Genomic DNA, 20,706 nt, shown 5'->3' with positions numbered 1-20,706 from the left:
AACATACAATAAAATACGAAATCCCTAAGGGAGCAAACACTTTTTCAAACTACTGTATGTCCTTTTTTAAATATGCTTATTGTACTGTACGTTATACTTAACACACAGTTTACTGGCTGTCATTTTGTAAAAATAAGTCAGAAGAGTCAACAGAAGTAGAAAAAAATTAATGAAGAAAATTTGTGGCCTCATCTGGTATTTCAGTCATAAAATGAGAGGGAGATAAATCCACAGTGCAGTGAATTTGTTTCAAAGATTAAAGGCCCTAAACATCTGTGTTTTGGGTTGAGATATACAATAGATTCCTGTCTGATACCAACTGTGCTACAATCCAGAGACACACTGAACAGTTAGGCAGTAGTGGGTATATAGTACACACTGGGAATGCCTACATCATAGTGTGTGTAATGGTCCTGATGAGTGTGAATGAGCACAGCTGTGAGCAGATAGACAAACATGCTCAGTAGGCCACAAACGCACACACTCATTTACAGACCAAGGAAACACTCTTGTCTAGGGCTTGTTGGTGTTCTCTCGCTGTTTCTTTGATGAATCTCACTCGATCTTTGTTTGTGTGTGTGCGTGTATGTGTGTGTCAAATGGACAGATGTCCCCACTCTCTGTCCCACAGATGGGCTCTGTGATGCCACAGTGTCCTTGTCCAGGATTCACAGGATGCTTGGACACACACACACAAGCAAACTAAACCTAACCGGGCCCACTGCTGAGTGTGTGTGTGCGTCTGTGTGTGTCATTAGTGTTTCACTGGTGAGAAGACTGTGTCTAGTATAACACAGTGTGTAGATCAGAACTCTGGCAATCCTCTAATCCTTCTGAAGCTTTTCACTGAGACCCCTGCTCACCTACAATTACACCATTACACAGGTCTCTATCTTACACACACACACACACACACACAGGGGTTCAAAGAGAGATAAAATGCATTATTTCAGAAGGTAATGTTGCTGCATCAGAATTGGCCAGGTGACTATTTGCATCTAGGTGTTAATATATGTGTGCGTGTTTGTGTGTGCTCCGAACTGCTGTGAGTTACATAAGTCATGCTGTGGGCCAACATGTCTCCAATCTGCCTCTCTGTGGAGAGGTGTGGGGGTGAAGACACAGCCACCGCCACACAGGTGGAACCAGGGCCACAGGAAGGACAGAATAAAGGACCAGCACACCTTAAATATCTAGCTTTACCTGTCTCATTAAACAGGTTGTAGTCAAACTGTCAGGTTAGTCAGACTTTATTTGGAAGAGAAAATGCAGGTGAAAAAAAAAATCAAAGAACTAGTTTATTCAAAAGCTTCAAAACTGCTATTGCTTAGAACACACATGTAAGTGACAGATACAGAGGTCTCTGTATTGGTGGAATTGTTTATGGCTGACTGTTTGTTGTTGTCCATGTAGTGTACTGGAATACAATCCAATCCATCCTAATTAATTGAAAAAGTGATGGCTCCTGCTATTCCTGGGACCAGAGTAAACCTTCATGATGACCTTTTCTCAGGCAGCAGCTTCTATGACATGAACCCCCTGACTCACAGCGTGAGCTTCCTTCTCGTATAACTGCCTGCCTGCCTTAGCTCTAACTCTACGTGTATTTGGATTAAGTGGGAGTTCATGTGGATTCAACACACTGCAAACAGTGTGACAGTCAGACCATACCACAGGGCTTTAAAACAGTGAAAGCAGTGTTAAATGATGTCTGAAGTCTGCTTAATTGTCAGAGAATTATAGAGAATCCAATTTATTTTTTTCCCTTTAAAGTACCATGGTTATTGCATGTATCAGCTGACATGTTCCAGTTAATACAGTTTTTGATTTGATGTATACGATGCCTATCTTGTTGAGCCGATCTCTGATTGAATTGGCAGGGATAAACTGGATGTCGTACACAATGTAGATAATGTATTATGTGACCCCAGGTGTGTGATGCTGTATGTGTGTAGAGAGGGTTAACACAGTGACAGTGAGAAGGGTGCTTCGGGCTAGTCTCTGTCAGATCTCTAATCGTCCTTATTGTCAGAGTCAGATGTACTCTGCCTTCCAGCATTAACTTCCTCCCTCCATCCCTCCCCCTTGTGTTTCTCCCTTCACTCTTCTCTCTCTTTTTATTCTTCATTGCACTTGATGCATTCATCTATTAACTACATAACTATTTCCAATTATTTCCTTCTCTTCTTATTTGTTGTATCAATGTGTGTTCTCTATCCTCTTCCTTTCTGTCTCTCTGTCCTCCTTTTATTCATTGTCCCACTGTTTCTCTGCCTGTTTCTGCCTCTCTGTGTTCCCACTGTGAGGATCAACCCACTATGGTGGTCCGACTTGCATGTGTGCTTGGCTGCGATTACACATCAAAGTCTGTCCATGAACGGGGAATCAAATAGCTCATGTCTGCAGTGGTTTTGAGCCACAATAAATAATGAAAGTGAAGAACTGTCTCTTCGCAACATATGAAACAACTCGCTGCCTCTCTCTTTCACTCTGTCTAGGCGCCCTGCTGTGCTGAGTGGGCCGACCAAGTCAAACTCTCACATGCTCGCCATGTACCACCACAGGCTGCGCCAAAGCACACATGCACTTTTTGCCTCTATATGCACATGCCTATTTATGTCTGCAAGTGCTGCTTTGTCTATTGAGTTACAACTGTCAAATTAGCTTGCTGCTAATCCCATTGTGTAGGAGGGGAGGGGCGAGATGGTGATAGGAAAGCAAAGCCATGGCTGCCTCTGCTTTTCAAACAAGCTGCTTCGTGTGATAAACATGTGCCTGAATCCTTAACTTGAGGTCAGAGGATTGTTTCTATAGCACAATGGCTCTGGCATTAGCGCTGTTTATTGTTGTTCAGTTTGCTGTCAAGTATCACTGGTTAAAAGCTCCAGCTAGTTTACAATGTAACTTGAATAACTGTGGGCTGTAAGTTCAGAGGCAGAACTCTGGAGATGCATCGTCTATCTGTTGTACAAGTTGGACTTTATTAGTAATAATAATGACTTTGTGTGGATCAATACTCTGGTCTTGAACATGCTGGATTAGGTAGACAGGATCATAGTTGGTGCTAATGCACACTTTCCTTTTTGTTCAAAGTCTGGTCATGAATGCCATTGATGGAGTGGAATGTTTCTGTGCTAGCCAGCTCATCTTCACCAAGAGAATATAAAAAAAGTTTCTTGCTAGGCCTCTGAAACCACTAGTGTGAAAATATTTGGCACCAACCTTTGGTCGCTAAATGTGGAAGAAAGCAGGCTTCAAAAATGTGTCTGAGTGTAAGCAAGCGGCCTTGCCAAATCTATTGTTTAAATGGGTTTGTCACCAAGGTGGTGGAGAAATATAGGAAAATAATGCCTTGTAAAGTGTGTTTAATACTGTGTAATGTTCAAACCACCATTTTGACTTAAACCTAACCAAGTAGGCTTAACCTAAACCTAATAAAAATCCAACATAATTGTGAGTGAAATTTTAATTACTTTTATACTTGTATTCAATGGCACACAGCCAGATGTTGTGTCCAGGCAACCCAGAGACAGAAGTTATTGATTATCAAGTGAATGTGAGCAAGCAGGTGCCTTCTGATTGGCACAGATGGCCTCACCAGCCAACATCATTATATTTAAAACTTGGTATAGGGTGTTCTCTGAGGAACTACTGACACAGTGTATGATAATGGTCTATTGTTAATAATAATAATAATAATGGTCTAAAATGTGAACATTGTTGTCCTCAAAGGAGTGTCCTTTGTCTTTGAGGTGGAGGTGAACAGCTGAGTCTTGTCCTGAGGAGGTCGCTCTCCTGTGCTGAGCCATTCTTCTGTGGAGTGGTTGTTTAGTTTCTCCAATGTACAGATCAGAGCATTCCTCACTGCACTGGACTGCATATATCAAATTGCTGTGTTTCTCCCTGGGAATCTTGTCCTTCGGGTGAACCAGTCTCTGTCTCAGTGTTGTCATAGGTTTGAACAGTTAGAACAGTTAGAACTGATGAAGCTGCTTGGATGAGCAGCGAAACGTCTTCAAGAAAACTCTACAAGTCCAGACGCCTTGCTTCAATCTTCTCTACGTATGATGACCTGGATGACTGAGAATCTTCATCAACATGTTCCCGTCATTGTGTTTCTACAGTGTATGGCTCCTACACCATAAAGTGTACGGTAGCAGTAAAGAAAACCTGACCTCAGGCTGAAATATAAAAACATTGAGTTAACTCACCTAAATGTAATCCTTAATCTTTTACAAATCTTTATTGTAGCTACAAACTAGTTTTGGGTGCTGAGATGAAATGTAGCATGAATCAAAATGCATTGGACATCAACTTGCAGTGTCACTTTTCAACAAAATACCAATCATAATGTCTCGACATAGTTTTAGGTGTCACCTGCTTATGTGTTATCCTGCTCATAGCTGAGTTAATAATGTTTATGTCCACATCACTGTAAAGTTAAAGGTGATGTTGCCTGTCACATGTTTCCTGCTGATAGCCAATGGGCTGTTTTCAGTTAGCTTGTTCAGTCTCTCCTAAGAAGCCATATGTTGCATCTTTATTTCTATGTTGATGTATTCTTACACAGTCATGTCTATGATGCAGCCTTCTTTAGTTCTGCAATGTGTAAATTACAACTTGAGAAAAACTAAAAGTTTGAAAAGAGGAACAGCTGCTGCAGTAGGCTTCAGGGGCCAACAAAACTGAGGCTGGATCTGCTGCTGAGGCCATCCAGCAGGCGGTCTCACCTGCCAGACAATTTAGCATAGGATTCACAGTTTCACCTCTGCCAGAGCAGGGGGAGTCCCCAGGGGAACAGCCGACTCCCCTCTGCTCACTTTTAATTGAAACAATTCCCTCAGTTTCCTAATGAGGAGGGCAAGTACTGTAGGTGATACAAAGAGGTGGATTTCAGGCAGAGGATGGTTGGGTATGAAGCTGTAAGGAAAACGGCAAAATTCACACCTTTACTCGTGCTGCTGTGCACTGAACATGGAAGAAACGAGGCTTCACAAATGTGTTTGAGTGTGTGTAGGCAGGCAGCCTCGCTCCACTCAACCCAGCCTGCCTCCCAGGCTGTTATTAAGGTCGTTAAGTCATGAGCAGTTAATTAAATCTAGCAGAGGTGATCACGGCTGGGTGTTTTTTACTGCGTCGGTGCATGTAGTGATTAGCGCGGGGTCTGTGTTAAACATTAGGATAGACCTCGTTACAGTAATCTCCTTTAACATCCTTTTTTCATACCTAGAATCACGGCATGTATTAACTTTCTTTTTTTCCTCCTCTTAGAGTGTAGCCTCTTTCAGTCTGTTGCCTGGGATCTCTGGATTTTTTTCTTGACTTTCAGTATTGATACAAGAATTATTCTTTTGTCTGGCTTGGTAATTTAAAGAATATAAATATGATGATTTGGATGTTAGTTGCTTTCTATGGTAAAGACACACAAAATACTTACACCTAAATTGAAGTGCTTAAAGGTAGGGTAGGAGATTTCATTCTGATGCACTTTTTGTTAAATTAGTGTAACTTCTCTTTACAATCCGATAGCAACCGATTAGTTCAGCAGTTTCGCTTTAAAACGAAGAATATTAATCATCTGTGGAAGCTATAAAACACTAAAAACATCAGCCAATCCTATGAGGCACACCTGCGTGTAGAGTTGGCTGGTTGTCACTCTTCGCGCACCAGAGAGGTACGTGCATGATGGCCGAAGTCACAGACCGCAGCTCATCTTCAGGTAATGCGCGTCTGTTGACTTTCAAAATCTGGCTGACTCACTGAGTTTTCAAAATCTCCTACCCTACCTTTAATAGTACTACAAGTAAAATGTGGTGCTCAACCAAGGAGAAACCATTTTAGTAATGTTTTCTGTGCAGTGATATGTATGCAGGCTGTAGTTTGATAGAAAATAGTTCGTACATGAAATGGCTAACAACAATACGTGTGGATTTTCTTGAGTAACATGGTTGTATTTGCTTTAAAGAGACATCTTGTGCTCTTGTGTGGGCTCTTGTGTTTTTTCATAGTTCTTCTTTTGTTGCTTTAAGCACAAGTTGAATGCCATCAAATCTACACTGAAACACACAGCACAACAAGGCTACAGGAAAAATTGGATTTTGGGGCAAACTGTCCCTTGTCAATGTGAATACTATGTTTGTTGACATAAACCTTAACATGTTTTATCATGTTACTTGTGCAATATAAGAAATATTTATTTTAATGATGAAACTACAGAGTTTTGTGTCAGCAGCTATACTACCTTCCTTACACCTGGCAGCACTAATGCATTACTAATGTATCTCTGCTATGCTAATTTGGCTAACATATTAGCTATGTATTTGGTCTGATTGTAAAAATCTGACCAAACATCCAGCACCAGCTTGTGACACTTGAAAACATGCGGTTGGTACTCAAAAAGAACTTAGCCCCAGTTCCTGCTGACCTGTCTCCAAACCGTCCCTTTCTGTTCCCTGCTGGACCTGCTGGAATAGTTTTACTGTTAATGTGGTTTTTAAAAAATATTCTCTCAACACAGGGGCAGGCTGCTCTCCTGGCAGCAGGTCGTTTCCCTGGCTAACAAAGTGATGTGGTGGGGGGGGGGGGGGGGTGAGGAAGTAGAGGGGGAGAAGGAGTGATATGTCAAGAGGAGGAGGAGGCAGAGAGATGTGATGAGATGAAGAGAGAAAAGGAGAGTTGTAGGCATAGGTGCCTCACAGCCCTCGGCATAGGCAGTCAATGATTCATGGTCTTTCTCCAATGATACCAGTGGGCCTCAGTTAGACATGTGTGCACACACAATAGTGATATACACACTAAAACCTGAGCAGAGTGGAGCCTCTTCCTGTGTGTGTTAACCCTTAAATGCATTTAGGTTAAGTGTTAGGTGTGACTTTTCCTCTTGTCCTTAAGAGAGGTGAATCCCACCGCTCTGTGTGTGTGTGTGTCTATGAAATGAAAGTAATGGTTTGAGCACTGTTGTTTTTCTCCCAGTGTGCAGCCTGGAGATGTGCCTGGGGATTGAGCTCTCTAGCACAAACATCTGTTTTCTCCTCTTTTTCCCCCTGTAAAGCCCATAACAAATAGCAGCTCCGCACAATAACAAAATCTTTAATATGCTCCATGCTTCTTCTTCAGTAAGTTAACACAAATCACTTGTACCATTGTAATCCCTTACCTGATAAAAACATCATCATTGTGGAGCAGGGATATTATCCGAGGAATTACATGCAGTTATTCTGGGGTTTGCTCGGCAAACAGGGAAAGAATACGGTCACCTCCATGTTAGAGATAATCTCTTTTTAGCAACTGTGATGGAGACGCCTACAGTCGGCACGGACACGTTTTCCTGGCACTGCGGGCGCCATGAAGAGGTTCGCTGCAAAATTAGATATAAAGCAGTGAAAAAAGAGTCGCCTTCGCTCGTGGAGTGATTGATGGTAGCAAATTAAAACAAGCTGCAGTGCTTTATGCAGGATACTGTAATCCTCTGCTGACAAGTGATGGACTAGTCCATCAGTGTTTTAGACTGCATGACAAACTTGAAGTAATGATTTTTTTTTTGCAAAAATATACATCCGTAAAAAACTTCAACATCACCTAACTGCCAAACTGAATTGTAATCTGCTCAGACAGTGTTTTGTCAATGATAACAGTACCTAGTGATCAAACTTAAACTTTAGCTACCTAGCTTTGACATTCCTGGCGTTGCATTAATCTAACTTTGGTGACTTTGTGATGTTAATAGCAAAAAATTAATAAATAAATACATGAGAAGCCAAATATTTGTGTCCAACCCTAGAGACTACTGCAGACTGAGATATTAATGAGATTTTTATTGAGTGTGAAAGATGATTAATGGGAAATGTACCTATGCAAAGGTAAAACGTGCATAAAGGTACTGAGAAACTATCTGTCTGTTAAATGAGAAAAAAGGAGCATATTTTGACACTTGGCTGAGGTGAAAAAGTTTGATTTTAATGTGAATAAAAATTCTGAAAAACACAGACATTAGATCTGTGTGAGCAGTGAACCCTACAGAGAAATAATATATAAGAGCCTAGAAGTTTTTGTTTAGCGTATTTTGTTTTTCTAGTCTTAAGTCCATCACATGGACGTGCATGTGTCCATGCAGCAGTTTGTGGAGGATGCTAAACTACCAGCACTTATTCTGTAATGCAGTGAATATCTTTAAACTGAAACAATAGCTATCTTTAGGATAAAAAGTCAATCAATATATGGTTTAAGAAAAGATGGTAAAAATTGCATACAGTGTACATGATTTAACTTAAAACGTGCAGTCTTTTGGTTGAGCTGAACTCCTCTATCCATCCACACATTCATCTCATCAGTCGTTCTCTTCACTCTCATGAATATTTCTCTTTGCTTATGTATCACTGTGTTTTGGATGGAGCCCCATATTTTGGTCATTATCACAGGAGGCTCTTTTCCACCTCTTTGCTCTCTCTACATCCTACCATTCACACTGAGAGAATCAGGAGCATCAATCGCACTGCTGAGCTCATTCCATTTTAATTGAGACGTCCATGTTATGATGGACATGAATATTACATTCACAGGGCCCATTAATATGCTAAGGCCAGTCTAAATGTTTTAATATTGGCAGTGTAAATTATTGAAATTGTGTTCATGGGCAGTGGCAGATCATTCGTCAGAAATGTTTAGTCTCATGTTCAGGAAGTTATGGAATGTTAATCACTTGAGCTGAAATAGGACGTGATTTCCCATGATGCACTGTTGCAGGCAGTTGACCGGCCCTCCATGTGCTCATGACCTCCAAGTCACCATTTTTAGCTTCTGCAATTAGAGAGAGAGAGAAATGGGAGACAGTGTGTGACAGGTATTCCTTTCTATCTGCAGGCCTGTCTTTGTCTCCCCATCTGTCTTTGAAGTCCCCAAGCATGTCAAACACACACACACACACTCCGGAAATTATTCTAAAAAATCCTCATCTGATGTTTCACTGAGCACAGACGCGTCGGGCAGTGGCCATGGCGATAAAGTTGGCGTTTCGAGTGACTGCACTCAGTAATTTATAAGAAGCCGGTTGTACGGCGGCAGCAGCAGCAGACGTCGCCGCCTGTGGCTCCACACACACATATACACACACACACACACACGTGCAGCGTGTTGTAGAGGAAGATGGATCAGAGTACAGATTGTAAGTGACATGTTAATTTCTTCTCCGTCACTCACAGGCAAGGCGTCTGCTATGAAAGTAAAGGGACGCCAGCTCTAGCCATCAATGCTTTCCTCTTTTTCTTCTTTGCTTGTCTTTTCATCATGGTAGGGCTGATTGTGATCAGTGAGACATTTCTGCCCTACTCATACTTCCCCAACATCTGTCCACCCTAAAGGTCAAACCCTAAGTTCAGACGCTAAGAGGAAGGATGGTCGGCCCATTATAAGCTCACACTGTGTCCACAGAAAGAGTGAGACATAAGATTGATTCTGTCGCTGGTTTTTGTGTCAGCAAGGTGTGTTAAACATACTACCTGTTGTTTTGTCTTTGTGTGTGTCTGCAGGCAGCCCTGGTACTATGGCTGGGGCTTCAACCTGCCCAGGGGTCAAGCTCTGCTGGACAAGTGGAACCAGATACCAGACAACACAGACATCCTGGTCACACACTGCCCCCCACTGGGTGAGACACTCATTACAGCTTACACACACACACACGCACATACGCACACAGCTCAGTAGACACAGTTCAGCAGCTGTATTATAATGAGATTATTAAGCTCAAAGATGATAATATAGTCATCTTGATTCAACTGTTTGTACTTGAATATTACTTTTTAAAATTATTAACATAGATACAGAAAGCTGCTCAGGATGGAGCAGGTGGAGGAGGAGAAGCTGATGATGTGGCTGGTGACATGACAGTCATTAATAGCCTTATTGTTCATATTTACTTGTGCTGGTTTGAATTATATTATATAGTCCTGTATCATTTGAGTAGTCCTACATCACAGACATGTGCATCAAGGAGAGAGAGGGACACTTAGACTTAACACAGAGAAAGATTGAGACTGTAAGGAATAACTAATGCAATCTAGTGGTTAATTTATGTCCTTAAAGGTGTCGCATATAAACATACAGATAATTTATCATAAAGATAAGGTCAGTTTGTGTCCGCTAGTAGACAAGGAAGATGCTTTTTTTGTGTTAGATCACTTTCTGGTTAAGGTTAGGCACAAAATTACTTTGTTACATTACAGAAAAAGAACTTTTCCTTCTTTAATATGATCCAGTACCTGATTAGGAGCGACTGTTGTGTTATTTATCTGCTTGTACTGGACCTCACTGGACACACATTCATACACACACACCTTTCTAAACGGTTTATTATCACTCCCAATGAAAGAGAGTAGTGAAAGTGGCCCAGATGAATCATTATTGTACAGAGTGAATGAATAAAATGTGACGGTGATAACTCACAGTTCAGTCGTACTCTGCCTGAAAACACACTTCACCCCTACTGGAGATTATTGGCCTTCTTAGAAGCCACCTTTTAGCTTCCACACACTTGTTTTCATCCTCACACACACCCTTGTTACACACCAGTGTCGCCGGAGTCTGAACAAACACAGATGCTAGCTCACGAGTTGACTGACATCCACGTCTCCGTTCTCTCTCTCTCTGCAACCCTCTCTCTCACACACACACTTTCACACCTCATCTCCCACTGCAGCTGTGGTGTTCAGACGAGTGTGTGTGATTGATTTCTGTGTCTGCGTCTCGGCTGCGAACACGGCCGTTTATTTTCCATTCAGCTTAGCCAAGTGTCTCCAGCTATCTGCTCATAAGCCACCGGCATATGGAGCAGCTACAGCAGGCTACTAATGCATGACACATACACACATACACTCAGAGCAGGACTGGAGGCAATGGGATGAGAGAGAAAGGAATAACAAGTACATTTGTGGATAAATTCTGTAAATCAAAATCCCAAATTTTAAAAAAGGGTGAAATTACAATACATCATTTTGCAGTTTTTTATGAGGCACGACAAAGCTGCAGATCAGTGGCTGAGAAGAAAAATATGGCCTCTTTATCTGGCTGCGAGGAAGAAGCTAACAGCAGGGAGAGAAAACGGGAGAAAGTGAGACAAAAAGAGGGAAAACAGGCTCAGTGCCCAAAGCAGCAGCTGCTTTGAAACAAGAAGCACATTAGAGCGAAATACCCCGAGACACAAAGAGCCCTCGTAACTTCTCACTTCACTTCCACCAGCTCCCAAGGCTTGTAAAGAACACACTCAGAGTTTTACACCTAAACGGATACTAAAAGTGTGTTTTTTTTACAGGTAGGTACATTTAGACAGTAAAAAAGTCAGACTGTATCACTTTACCAGCGTGACTGATTCACTGCCAGCTGAGAACATGGACGTTTTTATGTTTGTGTTGAGTACAAGAGGGTCCATTAACTCTGCCTTGAGCAGTTTGGTAGTGAAAAATAAAAATGTATAAAGTGCCTTAAAGTCATCCCAGGAAAGGCTTCTTTTTCTTTCTTGTTTTTTTAAGGCTGCTGGAAGTGAACACATGTAGAAAACCTGCCACATACCCACACACGTTTATATATTTTTGGCCACTTGTTCTAATAATTTCAAAGACTCGACTGAGATTTTAAAGGAAAAGGCTTGACGAGGTCTTGAGTTGGATGAACAGTAGGCTGGTATGATGTTCTTACATAGTGTATTCCCCACAGTTATGGTGGGACAGGAGGAAGCAGGCAGGAGTACACTTTATGTAAAACATCCTGTTATGTTTCCTGTTTTATTTATCTTCTTCTCTGGTGCGTCATGGTAACTCCACCTTTTGTAATTGTCTACTCCACTGTAATAGTTTTGACCTGGGACTTGACCCTCTCTCTGTGTATTTAGCTCATGTGTGTTCCTTCTGTCTTTGTCCGTTTTCCCTGCATCAAGCTTTTCTTAACAAGTCAGTACTAAAGTTTTTTTTCTAATTGTTAGCTCCTTAGTTTGGTGTTCTAAAGTGGAATATTATCACTGTCATCACTTTTACCATGAGGGAACTGGAGCTGTTAAATTGCTCTAGTTAATTTTACCAGACAGAAAGAAACAGTGATTTTATCTCTCAGGCTACAGGCATGAGAACGAATATATGTTTTGGAGAATATTAACAGTTTTGTGTGGTCCAGTTGATGACGGGTGTTTGCACTAACAAGCTAATCTGCAAACAAACATGTTAATTGAGGATTTTTTTTGTTTTTAATCTGGTGACAGACCAGAACACAAGGTGATCTGGCGAGGAGTGAGGCAAGACACACACATTAAATACGCAAGGGAAGGGAAGACAATCAGACACAGGTGGCACGTTAGGAGGGTGCAGTTAATCAGCGGGGAACACACGAGAAAGACAAGACACCTAAAATGAAAGGTTAGAACTTCAAAATAAAACTCAGGTTACTACTGGGGTCCTGACACTCTGGTGCATTCAGCTGTGTGTTAACACAATGACAAGACATAAACAATGGTGTTGGAATAGGAAAGGCTTATAAAACCATAAAACCATTTCTGAACTGGAGTTCAGTGTTCTACAGTGAGAAAGATTATTCTGCTCTTAAATTAGACATATCTGGCCTGACTTTTAAACATTTGGAATTAGGTTCTTAAAAAAAAACAGTTTTAACACTAAAACCAATTCAGTACATTATATACAGGCAGATACTTCACTTTATTATATGTTTTAAAAAACAACAGTGAAACAATTAATTAACAAAAAACAGTTGATGTGCCCCATGTGTTCATGGGTTCATTTAAACATATATTATATAAAATATTCATAGTATTCAGCCAATTCATGATCATGTCTCTAGATGAGCTGAGTGAATGAGTCCTCTAAACCTCTCCCTTGGCATCAATGTCAGGCCAACAATTTACAGAAATCAATGAAATATGACCAGTGAATGGCCACTCCTTACTTTGGAGTACTGTGTTGAACTGGCATTTTTCAAAATGTTGTCTGGGATTTTACACGCAAAACCATGAATTCATTGATCCAAATGTTTATTTGTGATGTAGTCAGTCAATGAGCTCTTTTTAATGGGGACAGTGCAGCCTTTCAGTTTTGTTTGTCCTCATCTGTTCCTTTGTTCACAAGTCTTTCCTTTGTGTTTACTGTGTGACTCCTGTCTGGGTAGAGCAGCAGAAGGCTGGGAAGATGGAGCTTCGAGCTCTTCAGTCATTTTATTCCTCTGACTTGATGCTTTTATTGACTCAGCATCAGCAGCATCCCTCCTCACGGAGCAGCCACTAAATCATATACACTCAATGCTTCATCCTTGTCACACATACTGTGAAGTCTGCATCTGTGTGTGGCTTTGATTGATCTTTATTTTCTATGGCTGCTTTCGAAGAGTTCTTTTTTCCCTTTGTGCTGTGTTGTGCAGTTTACCATTAGACAAGCAGCCTGAAATGAAGAGCTGCGATCTCAGGTGATGCATCGCCTTCTGAAGGGAGATGAAATTCATAACTTTTATGGAGACACATTCATCCAGAAAATCAGCTGCTAACAAACAGAAATGGATTACTGAAATGACCCAAACAGTGTAATTTAAAGGAGAGGATTCAACAAGTTTTGTTTGCAATAATTTTTTATGACTGATGGACACTTACTATGAATATAGTGTGTGTCACAATAATGGTGGAGCAAAGCAACCAGCCTGTAGCCTCTTCAACTGCAATATGTCCATTTTAAGTGTTTGATGAGGCAGGTCTGACCCGTATGTGACTGTGTGCAGGTTTTCTGGACTGGGTTCCCAAGAAAATGCAGCGTGTGGGGTGCATGGAGCTGCTCAACACAGTCCAGAGGAGAGTCCAGCCCAAATTACATGTGTTTGGACACATTCATGAAGGTACGTGCATGTTTCAACACACACTGCAGTAAGACAAAAAATAGTTCTATAGTAATATATTAGGTGTTGGATTTGGATGGTAGGTACACATGATCACATTTATGAGGGAAGCAGTATGTGTACATCCATTATCAGGACTGTCGCTATAGAGCGTTCTTAGTGATTGGAACTTTGGTAGCACACAGTGCCCTGCCACTGAGTGTGTGACGTTGGCATAAAGCCAACAAAATAAAAAATTTGGTCCAGACCGAACCATCGTTATGTATGTACAGAGATTTACCACAAAAATCTCACTGAACTAAACAGGGCAAAATAACATTTAGCACCAAACTTTAACTATTTATTATCCTTCTCACATTCTGAAGGTGGCAGTTTTACACACACTTATCTGCTGCTATATCAATGTGTCTAAATGTTTTTCACATAACTTCACGCCTAAATACTCATTACATAACTCTGTCCTTCTAAGGCCTGGTATGAAGTTTCAGTTCTAGACCTCAGAGAATATGAAGATTTGCCGCAATCTCAAAGTAAATGATTAACGTTTATATTAGAGAATAGCTGAGAGGCCACGTCCCCATCAGCATTTCATCCAGGCCAGTGAGGGCAAAGAGGCCGACTCCCTGGGCTGCTGATTGCTTTTTTTCAGGGTTATCAGGTCAACGCTGAGCCCCCGGAGCAGCGCTCCCTCATCAGAGAGAACCAGATTAGAAACTAGATCAGATTTCATAAGAGGAGAAATAGGCTAAAAGCAGCTCTCTTCATTAAAGTGAGAGTGTTTTGTATTCATGTATTCCAAATGTGAAAGGACCAACACAGACATGCACAGCTCTGTTCCAAGAGATGGTGAAAAGTGACACCTACACTTAAAAAATCACTGATGGTGCAAAGTGAAATTGTAGTACTTTTTGAGAGATGGCAGTTAACTTATGCTTGACAAAATGGTAACACTTTTACATCTGCCATTTGGTAGGCATGCCGTTCCAAAGTGGCTCTGAAGCAGAGACTGTAGTGGTGTTAGTGTCACACACTCTTGTGCATACATTTACTCCAACTGGAGTCTCATGATTTTAGAACAGATTTCTTCCACCTTTGATGCTACAAGCTCATCGCTGGTGTGTTTTCCTCAGCATACTTCTGCAGAATTATGTCTTCATCTCCATCCTGCATCACAAATTCTCTCAGCTCCACTGTCAATCAAAGCTTCAGACTTTCATCTTAGTTTCTTATTATTTTGGGGAATATTTACTGAAGACTTCTGAGTTAACGGCTTAAACTGCTCTTGTGTATTTTGCATCAGTAAGAGAGTTTTTAATACAATATTTAGGGGTTCCTGTTTCAAGGAGCAACATATGAAAATAAAGGGAAATTTATACCAGGAAGTGTGGGTTTTGCCTAAAGTAAATGTTTATACAGTACAGCAGGTGTGATGCAACAAATTAAAGTTTTGATTAAATGTTGCTTCACAAAAATAATTTAGTTAAAGGGTTTATGTAACACTTTTTAGGTAGAACTTATTCGCTGTTTCAAACATTCACCGACAGGAAGCACCTTTATTCCCTGACAGTCTCATATCTTTTGCCTTGTAAACATCCTCCATTGTGTTGACACTGTTAGTGTTGCAGCATTTGACAGTAGAAATGTGGTACACACAGTGTGCAAATATACACCCATGCAGAATGTTCAATTTTGACAAAAAATATATCAGATGATTCATAGGACCCACTAAGCTTACACTTTTTAGTCTTTATGTTCTTGTTTATTACCAAAAAGACAATTCTGCACAATCTGATGACATCATTGCAATGTGGCAATATTAACCAAAGACCGGGTGTGTTTTAAACTATTACTTACTGCAGTTATTACTGTTACTGCAAGGTTGAAAAATTGTCCCAAAGTTAAAGTTGACAGCATTTTCAAAGTAAAAGCTGATGTTGGACTCAGGAAAATAAGGTGGGTGTGCATCATTATTTTTTCCTCACAGGTTACGGCATGATGACAGACGGCACCACGTCGTTCATCAACGCCTCTGCCTGCACAGTCAACTTCCTTCCCATGAACCCGCCCATCGTCTTTGACCTCCCCAACCCCAGGACCACATGACTAGAGAAAGCTCGCCCCCAAACCTCTACCCCAAGTCAGGAGAAAGGAACCAGGAGAGGTAGGTGAGGTCGGCGGGCAGGATGGGTCTGAAGCTGTAAATAATGACACAGGTGTGTGTTTCAAACACACACACAGAGTCCACAGCATGGACTGTGTAAATGATGGACACTCCCTCGTGCTGTTATTATTTCATGTGCCATCATTTCTTCATCTCAACACTGAGTCAAAAGCAGATGCGCAGAGACGCTTTTGTACACATTTCTGTGCGCTCTTTTACTGCACTGACAATCTGAGACTTCTCACTTCATTAAATGAAGAGTGAAACAACCCAGCGCCTCATCTACAGCTGAATTTTGGGTAAACCACGACTCCAACGCCAAGAGGGAAGTCTTCTCTTCCTACTTTTCAACATTCATTTCCTAACTCTTTCCTAATTCCACACTCAGACTCTCTACCCCTCCCGTTATCTGCCTCCTCTTCCTTTGCGCTCCTTAGGCCCTGAGCATGCTAGAGTGTTTTTTTTCACCAGCATGTGTGTGATCAAAGGAAGTGTGTGAGGGCACCGAGAGGTCTCTACCAAAGGCTATGTGAAAGCCGGGGTGTCAAACATGTTGACACGGCTCCCCTGGGCCTCATTACAGCCCTCAGTGAGCCTCTTAGGCGGCCGAAAAGAGGACACACAGGAGCGTGTTCCCCCTCCTTCACATACACACCCACCCACTCCTCCATGTTGCATTTGCCTTCTCCCTCCTCTCCATCTTTTACGCTGTAAATGACTTGCTTAGCTACTTAGCTGGGCTGGGACGTCTTGGACTTGCAACGGACATGCAACGTAAAAGGTGCTACATGCTAACGCTACTTCTCTGCGGTCATGCTAACGAACCTTGGGTGCAGCGGTAGTGATTCGAGGGAGCGATGTAACTACGTGTATTGTAAATGTTTTTCTGTCAATGTAAAGAAAAAACTTGAAGTTTTTCTTGGAAGATTTCCAAGTTGTTGCTATGCTTTAAAACGGTTAAATATTTGTGTCCGGAAACGTGTGGTTGTTCTTTTCCATTCTTAGTAATGTAAATGCTTATTATGGTATTTTCCTCTGTGTGAAGCCGCTCAGCCCCCCATTTGGTGATTATTAACTCTTTCAAGTTGCGAAGCAGTCTGTGTGTGTTTTTATTTTTAAAGAGATAATGTCTCTTTGCTTACTGTGAATGTGGCTGTTCGCAGTACTGGTCTGAATGTGCTTAGCATAACAAGACCACGTCACACTTTGATCTCTCCAACATTATGTATGAACGTTCCCCGCGGCTGCAGTTTGCTCCCGCTCCATTCTCGCCTCTGCAGCATCAGCATTCATCGTGCCAGGCTAATGTCTTAATGTTCCCAATTGGTCAAAAAGAGGCAACGGGCCGCTGGGAGGTGTGTGCACTCTCTATTATACACACACCTCTGTAGGTGTTACACTCTAAAGGTTAGGCCTCTGAGAATCAGGATGGTCTGGGAATATAACACATATAATATGGTCATTAATAATTACTATAAAATGAGCATAATCAGTCATGACATCAGATAAAATAAATATCATCAGCAGGCTATCCCGACATGTATTCTGTTTTTCAGCAAAAAACTAGTTTAAGTTGTGGCTTTTAAATCATTTACATGTATTGTTCCTGTCTCTTTGTGAACTCTGTCCTCATCTTTGCTCCTGGATGTGGACAGCCTCCACGTAAAGCCCGCACGGATCCTCAGACGTCTGTTGATGCTTCTGTGGTCCTAATCCTGAACATGTCGTTCAGACTCACATGTCATCTGACCATAGTTATAGGGTTGCCATCACAACTTCTGAGTAGTGTGTTCATTCAGCAAACATCACCTGATACTATGAGTGGTGTGCCGGGTGCTTCTGGTTCAGCCAAAATATTGCCTGCTCCATGTGCTGGTCATTGTCTTCTGACTGATGTGGTGGTGGTTAATGAAGAACATGAGGAACACTCGGCTCGTTTCATCACACAGAATCATGGCAGTCCTGCTAACAGTTCTCAATCACCACTTATCTCTTGAAAACTGCTGGTCAGCTACTGTAAGTGAAAGCCAACACGTCCAACAGACGCTAAATGTTACAGTCTGATGCTGTCACTGATTAGTTGTCATAGAAATGGAAGGTCCACACAGATACATAATGATGGGGCGAAGTATTTTTGTCTGTAAAAAAAAAGAAAAAGAAAAAAAAAAGAGCGACATCTCAGCCTCATCATTTAAAAAGCAAACTTAATTAGCATCTTAGGAGGAAAATGTTCCAAGAAGGGAATAAAGGAAAGTATTAAAAAGCAAAATATGGGAGGAACTTTCATCTCCGAGTTTCATGAAAAGCTGTCTGTTTGGTCCCACTCTGCAGTTCCAGTCCTCATTTAGATGTCTCTCCCTTTGATGCTCTTCTGCTTCAGTAGCTGTGTTATGTGTTTCCTGTTTTATCCAAGAATAAAAAAAGTGCTGTACTATTTCTTGATTCATTTCTTGAGGCATGCTTAGAGGAGTTAATGACTTCTGCTACTCAGACAATCTGCATATGAAGAGTTTTGTTCCAAAATGAGATATTTACAGTGAGGGGAAAAAAGAAGAAGGCCTGCACGGAGAGGATGACTGACAGCTACCACATGAAAGTTGGACTTTTGCAAGGAGCTACCCAGTGTCCCTGGTGACATTTCTTTCCCCTTTTGTTTCATTTTTTTAAATGGATGTATAGCATTTTGGAATGAAAATGTTCATATGGTGTTGTATTTTCTGCCATTTTCTACTGTACAATAAGAAAATGAAGACAACTTAAAAATGTAACTTTTCTTTCTTAAAAGATTCTGCTGGTTCTGAGAGATTCTTCACTGAATAAAACTTATCTGTGACCAGTGGATCATGCTTCCTTATTTCCATCACTGCTCTTTTCTTTTGTCTCCTCTCTCTCCTTTTTTTTTTGTTCGTTAAAGAACAACGAATCTCATCCCTTTTGTTCCAATCAAAGGTATCTGTGTCTTGTATCAATTATAGAGCCCAGAGCAGCGAGTTAATTTTCCAGTGGCGGAACCCTCACCGCTCCATCTCTGTCTCCCATTTTGTTCCGCAGGTCTTCCACACCTCTGCACATTCTAATGAGAACCCTCGTTCAAATAATTACATTAGTAATCCCGGGGGAAAGCGGGTAATTTATTCACGGAAGGCTTTTTACTTTACCATTAATACAAGTAGCTTTCATATGCTCTTGTCTTTCTCCCTCCCTCTTTTTCTCACTCTGCCTCTCCAACCACAGAGCTGAGCTCTTTTTCTCAGTTCCCATCGTCCCCTTCCCTTTTCCATCTGCTCGTCCTTCCGAGTCTCCTCAGATAATGATTCTCTACATTTTTCTCTCCGATCTTGCTGCGCTAGCGTTTCCTTTGCATGAATGACAGACGTCCCAGCCATCTCCTCGTCATCCATCTCACTTCAACATATCCCAGCTGAAGAAAAGAGAGACGCCAGCCCGCTCCCTCATTGTCTGCTTAGTTAAAAAGGCACTTTATTTGATTGGCTTTGGAACACAAATCAGTGTCAGACAGTCAGACGGAAGAATACAGTGAACTACCCCAATCATTCATCAACCTGTCCTTGTTGATCTTTAGTTTTTCATGTTTCTCAGTTTAACTCTGAAATTATAAAGGCTTGGTGTCAGGGCTGGATTAACACATCCAGGGACAAATCCGGGCTGTGGACACTTGTTCTGACACTCCTTTCTAATCTTTTCACACAAGCAGCAAAATAAGTAAAAATGGTACATGGTTAATGTCTTGCCCAGTGGCCACAGGCATGTGGAGGAGGTGGAGAGTGTAGAAATGAACATTTTATTTGTTTTCTGTTTTTTTTAAAAGCAGTGATGCTGGCACACTCATCTGTGGGGGTGGGCACTAACACTACTTCTCATCAGTTCCACTGGCTGGAATCAGAACCAATGTACGTATGATATGATGTCCTCCACGTACAGCTGGAAACATGGCAGAGATTAATAGAGATGTTAACTCTACATTGACAGTGAAAGGAGCCAAAATAGCATAAATATAAGCATTAAGAGGGCACCAGCTTTAGATTTCAAATAAGGCCTAATTAGCTTAGCATTTTTCAAACATTCAAAGCAGACATTTTAACACAACATTGTTACCGTTCATACAATCCAACAACTACCAGGGTCAGTATTATCAGCCCCCTTATAAACTGTCCTCTTTATTTAGCCATTGTATAAATCACTGTGAGTTCTATGCCGTAACTGAGTGACCCTGTAAGCATTTGATTTACACTTAGAAGTGAGGATTGGTAACTTGCAGCACACACACAGTTTAACAAGTAATGTTGTGTTTTAAGACTTGTGAAAGTAACAAGGAGCTTTTCAAGTTTCAAGAACTTGGTGTGAGAGGTTTTATTAAGAAAACTAGTGAGAGATGTGTCTTAAGAACAACTGCCAAGACACCAGTAAATGATTTAACCAAGTCTGGATCTGAAGTGTCAGAGAAGACAGTCACTAGTAACCAAGAAAAACTCCAGTTCTACAGAAGTTAGACACCTTCAAGCCAGACTGAAGTATTTAGGGGCAACCTGCAGAAAGATAACACATACTGGAAGTGTGTCATTTGGTCAGATGAAACGCTGACTGCTGTTCCCACAGTGGTGGTGTCAGTACAATGCTGTGGATGTGTCAGTGTCTGGAACATACAGGCTTAC

At 41.3% G+C, this 20,706-nt stretch overlaps 1 protein-coding gene across 1 annotated transcript in view; it reads left to right on the top strand.

The window, feature by feature from the left end:
* mpped1 (metallophosphoesterase domain containing 1) overlaps nucleotides 1–15,975 on the top strand; it is a 52,948-nt gene extending 36,973 nt beyond the window's left edge. Inside the window, exons 4-6 of the mRNA XM_028399615.1 lie at nucleotides 9,525–9,640; nucleotides 13,759–13,872; nucleotides 15,857–15,975. Of these exons, the coding sequence (XP_028255416.1) occupies nucleotides 9,525–9,640; nucleotides 13,759–13,872; nucleotides 15,857–15,975 (349 nt within the window). The remainder of the gene's footprint in view (nucleotides 1–9,524; nucleotides 9,641–13,758; nucleotides 13,873–15,856) is intronic.
* The last annotated feature ends 4,731 nt before the right edge of the window (nucleotides 15,976–20,706 follow it).

Source organism: Parambassis ranga, chromosome 2 (assembly GCF_900634625.1).
Source record: "Parambassis ranga chromosome 2, fParRan2.1, whole genome shotgun sequence".
NCBI lineage: Eukaryota > Metazoa > Chordata > Actinopteri > Ambassidae > Parambassis > Parambassis ranga.
The sequence above is the reverse complement of the archived record's forward strand: the minus strand, read 5'-3'. Positions and strand labels throughout refer to the sequence as shown.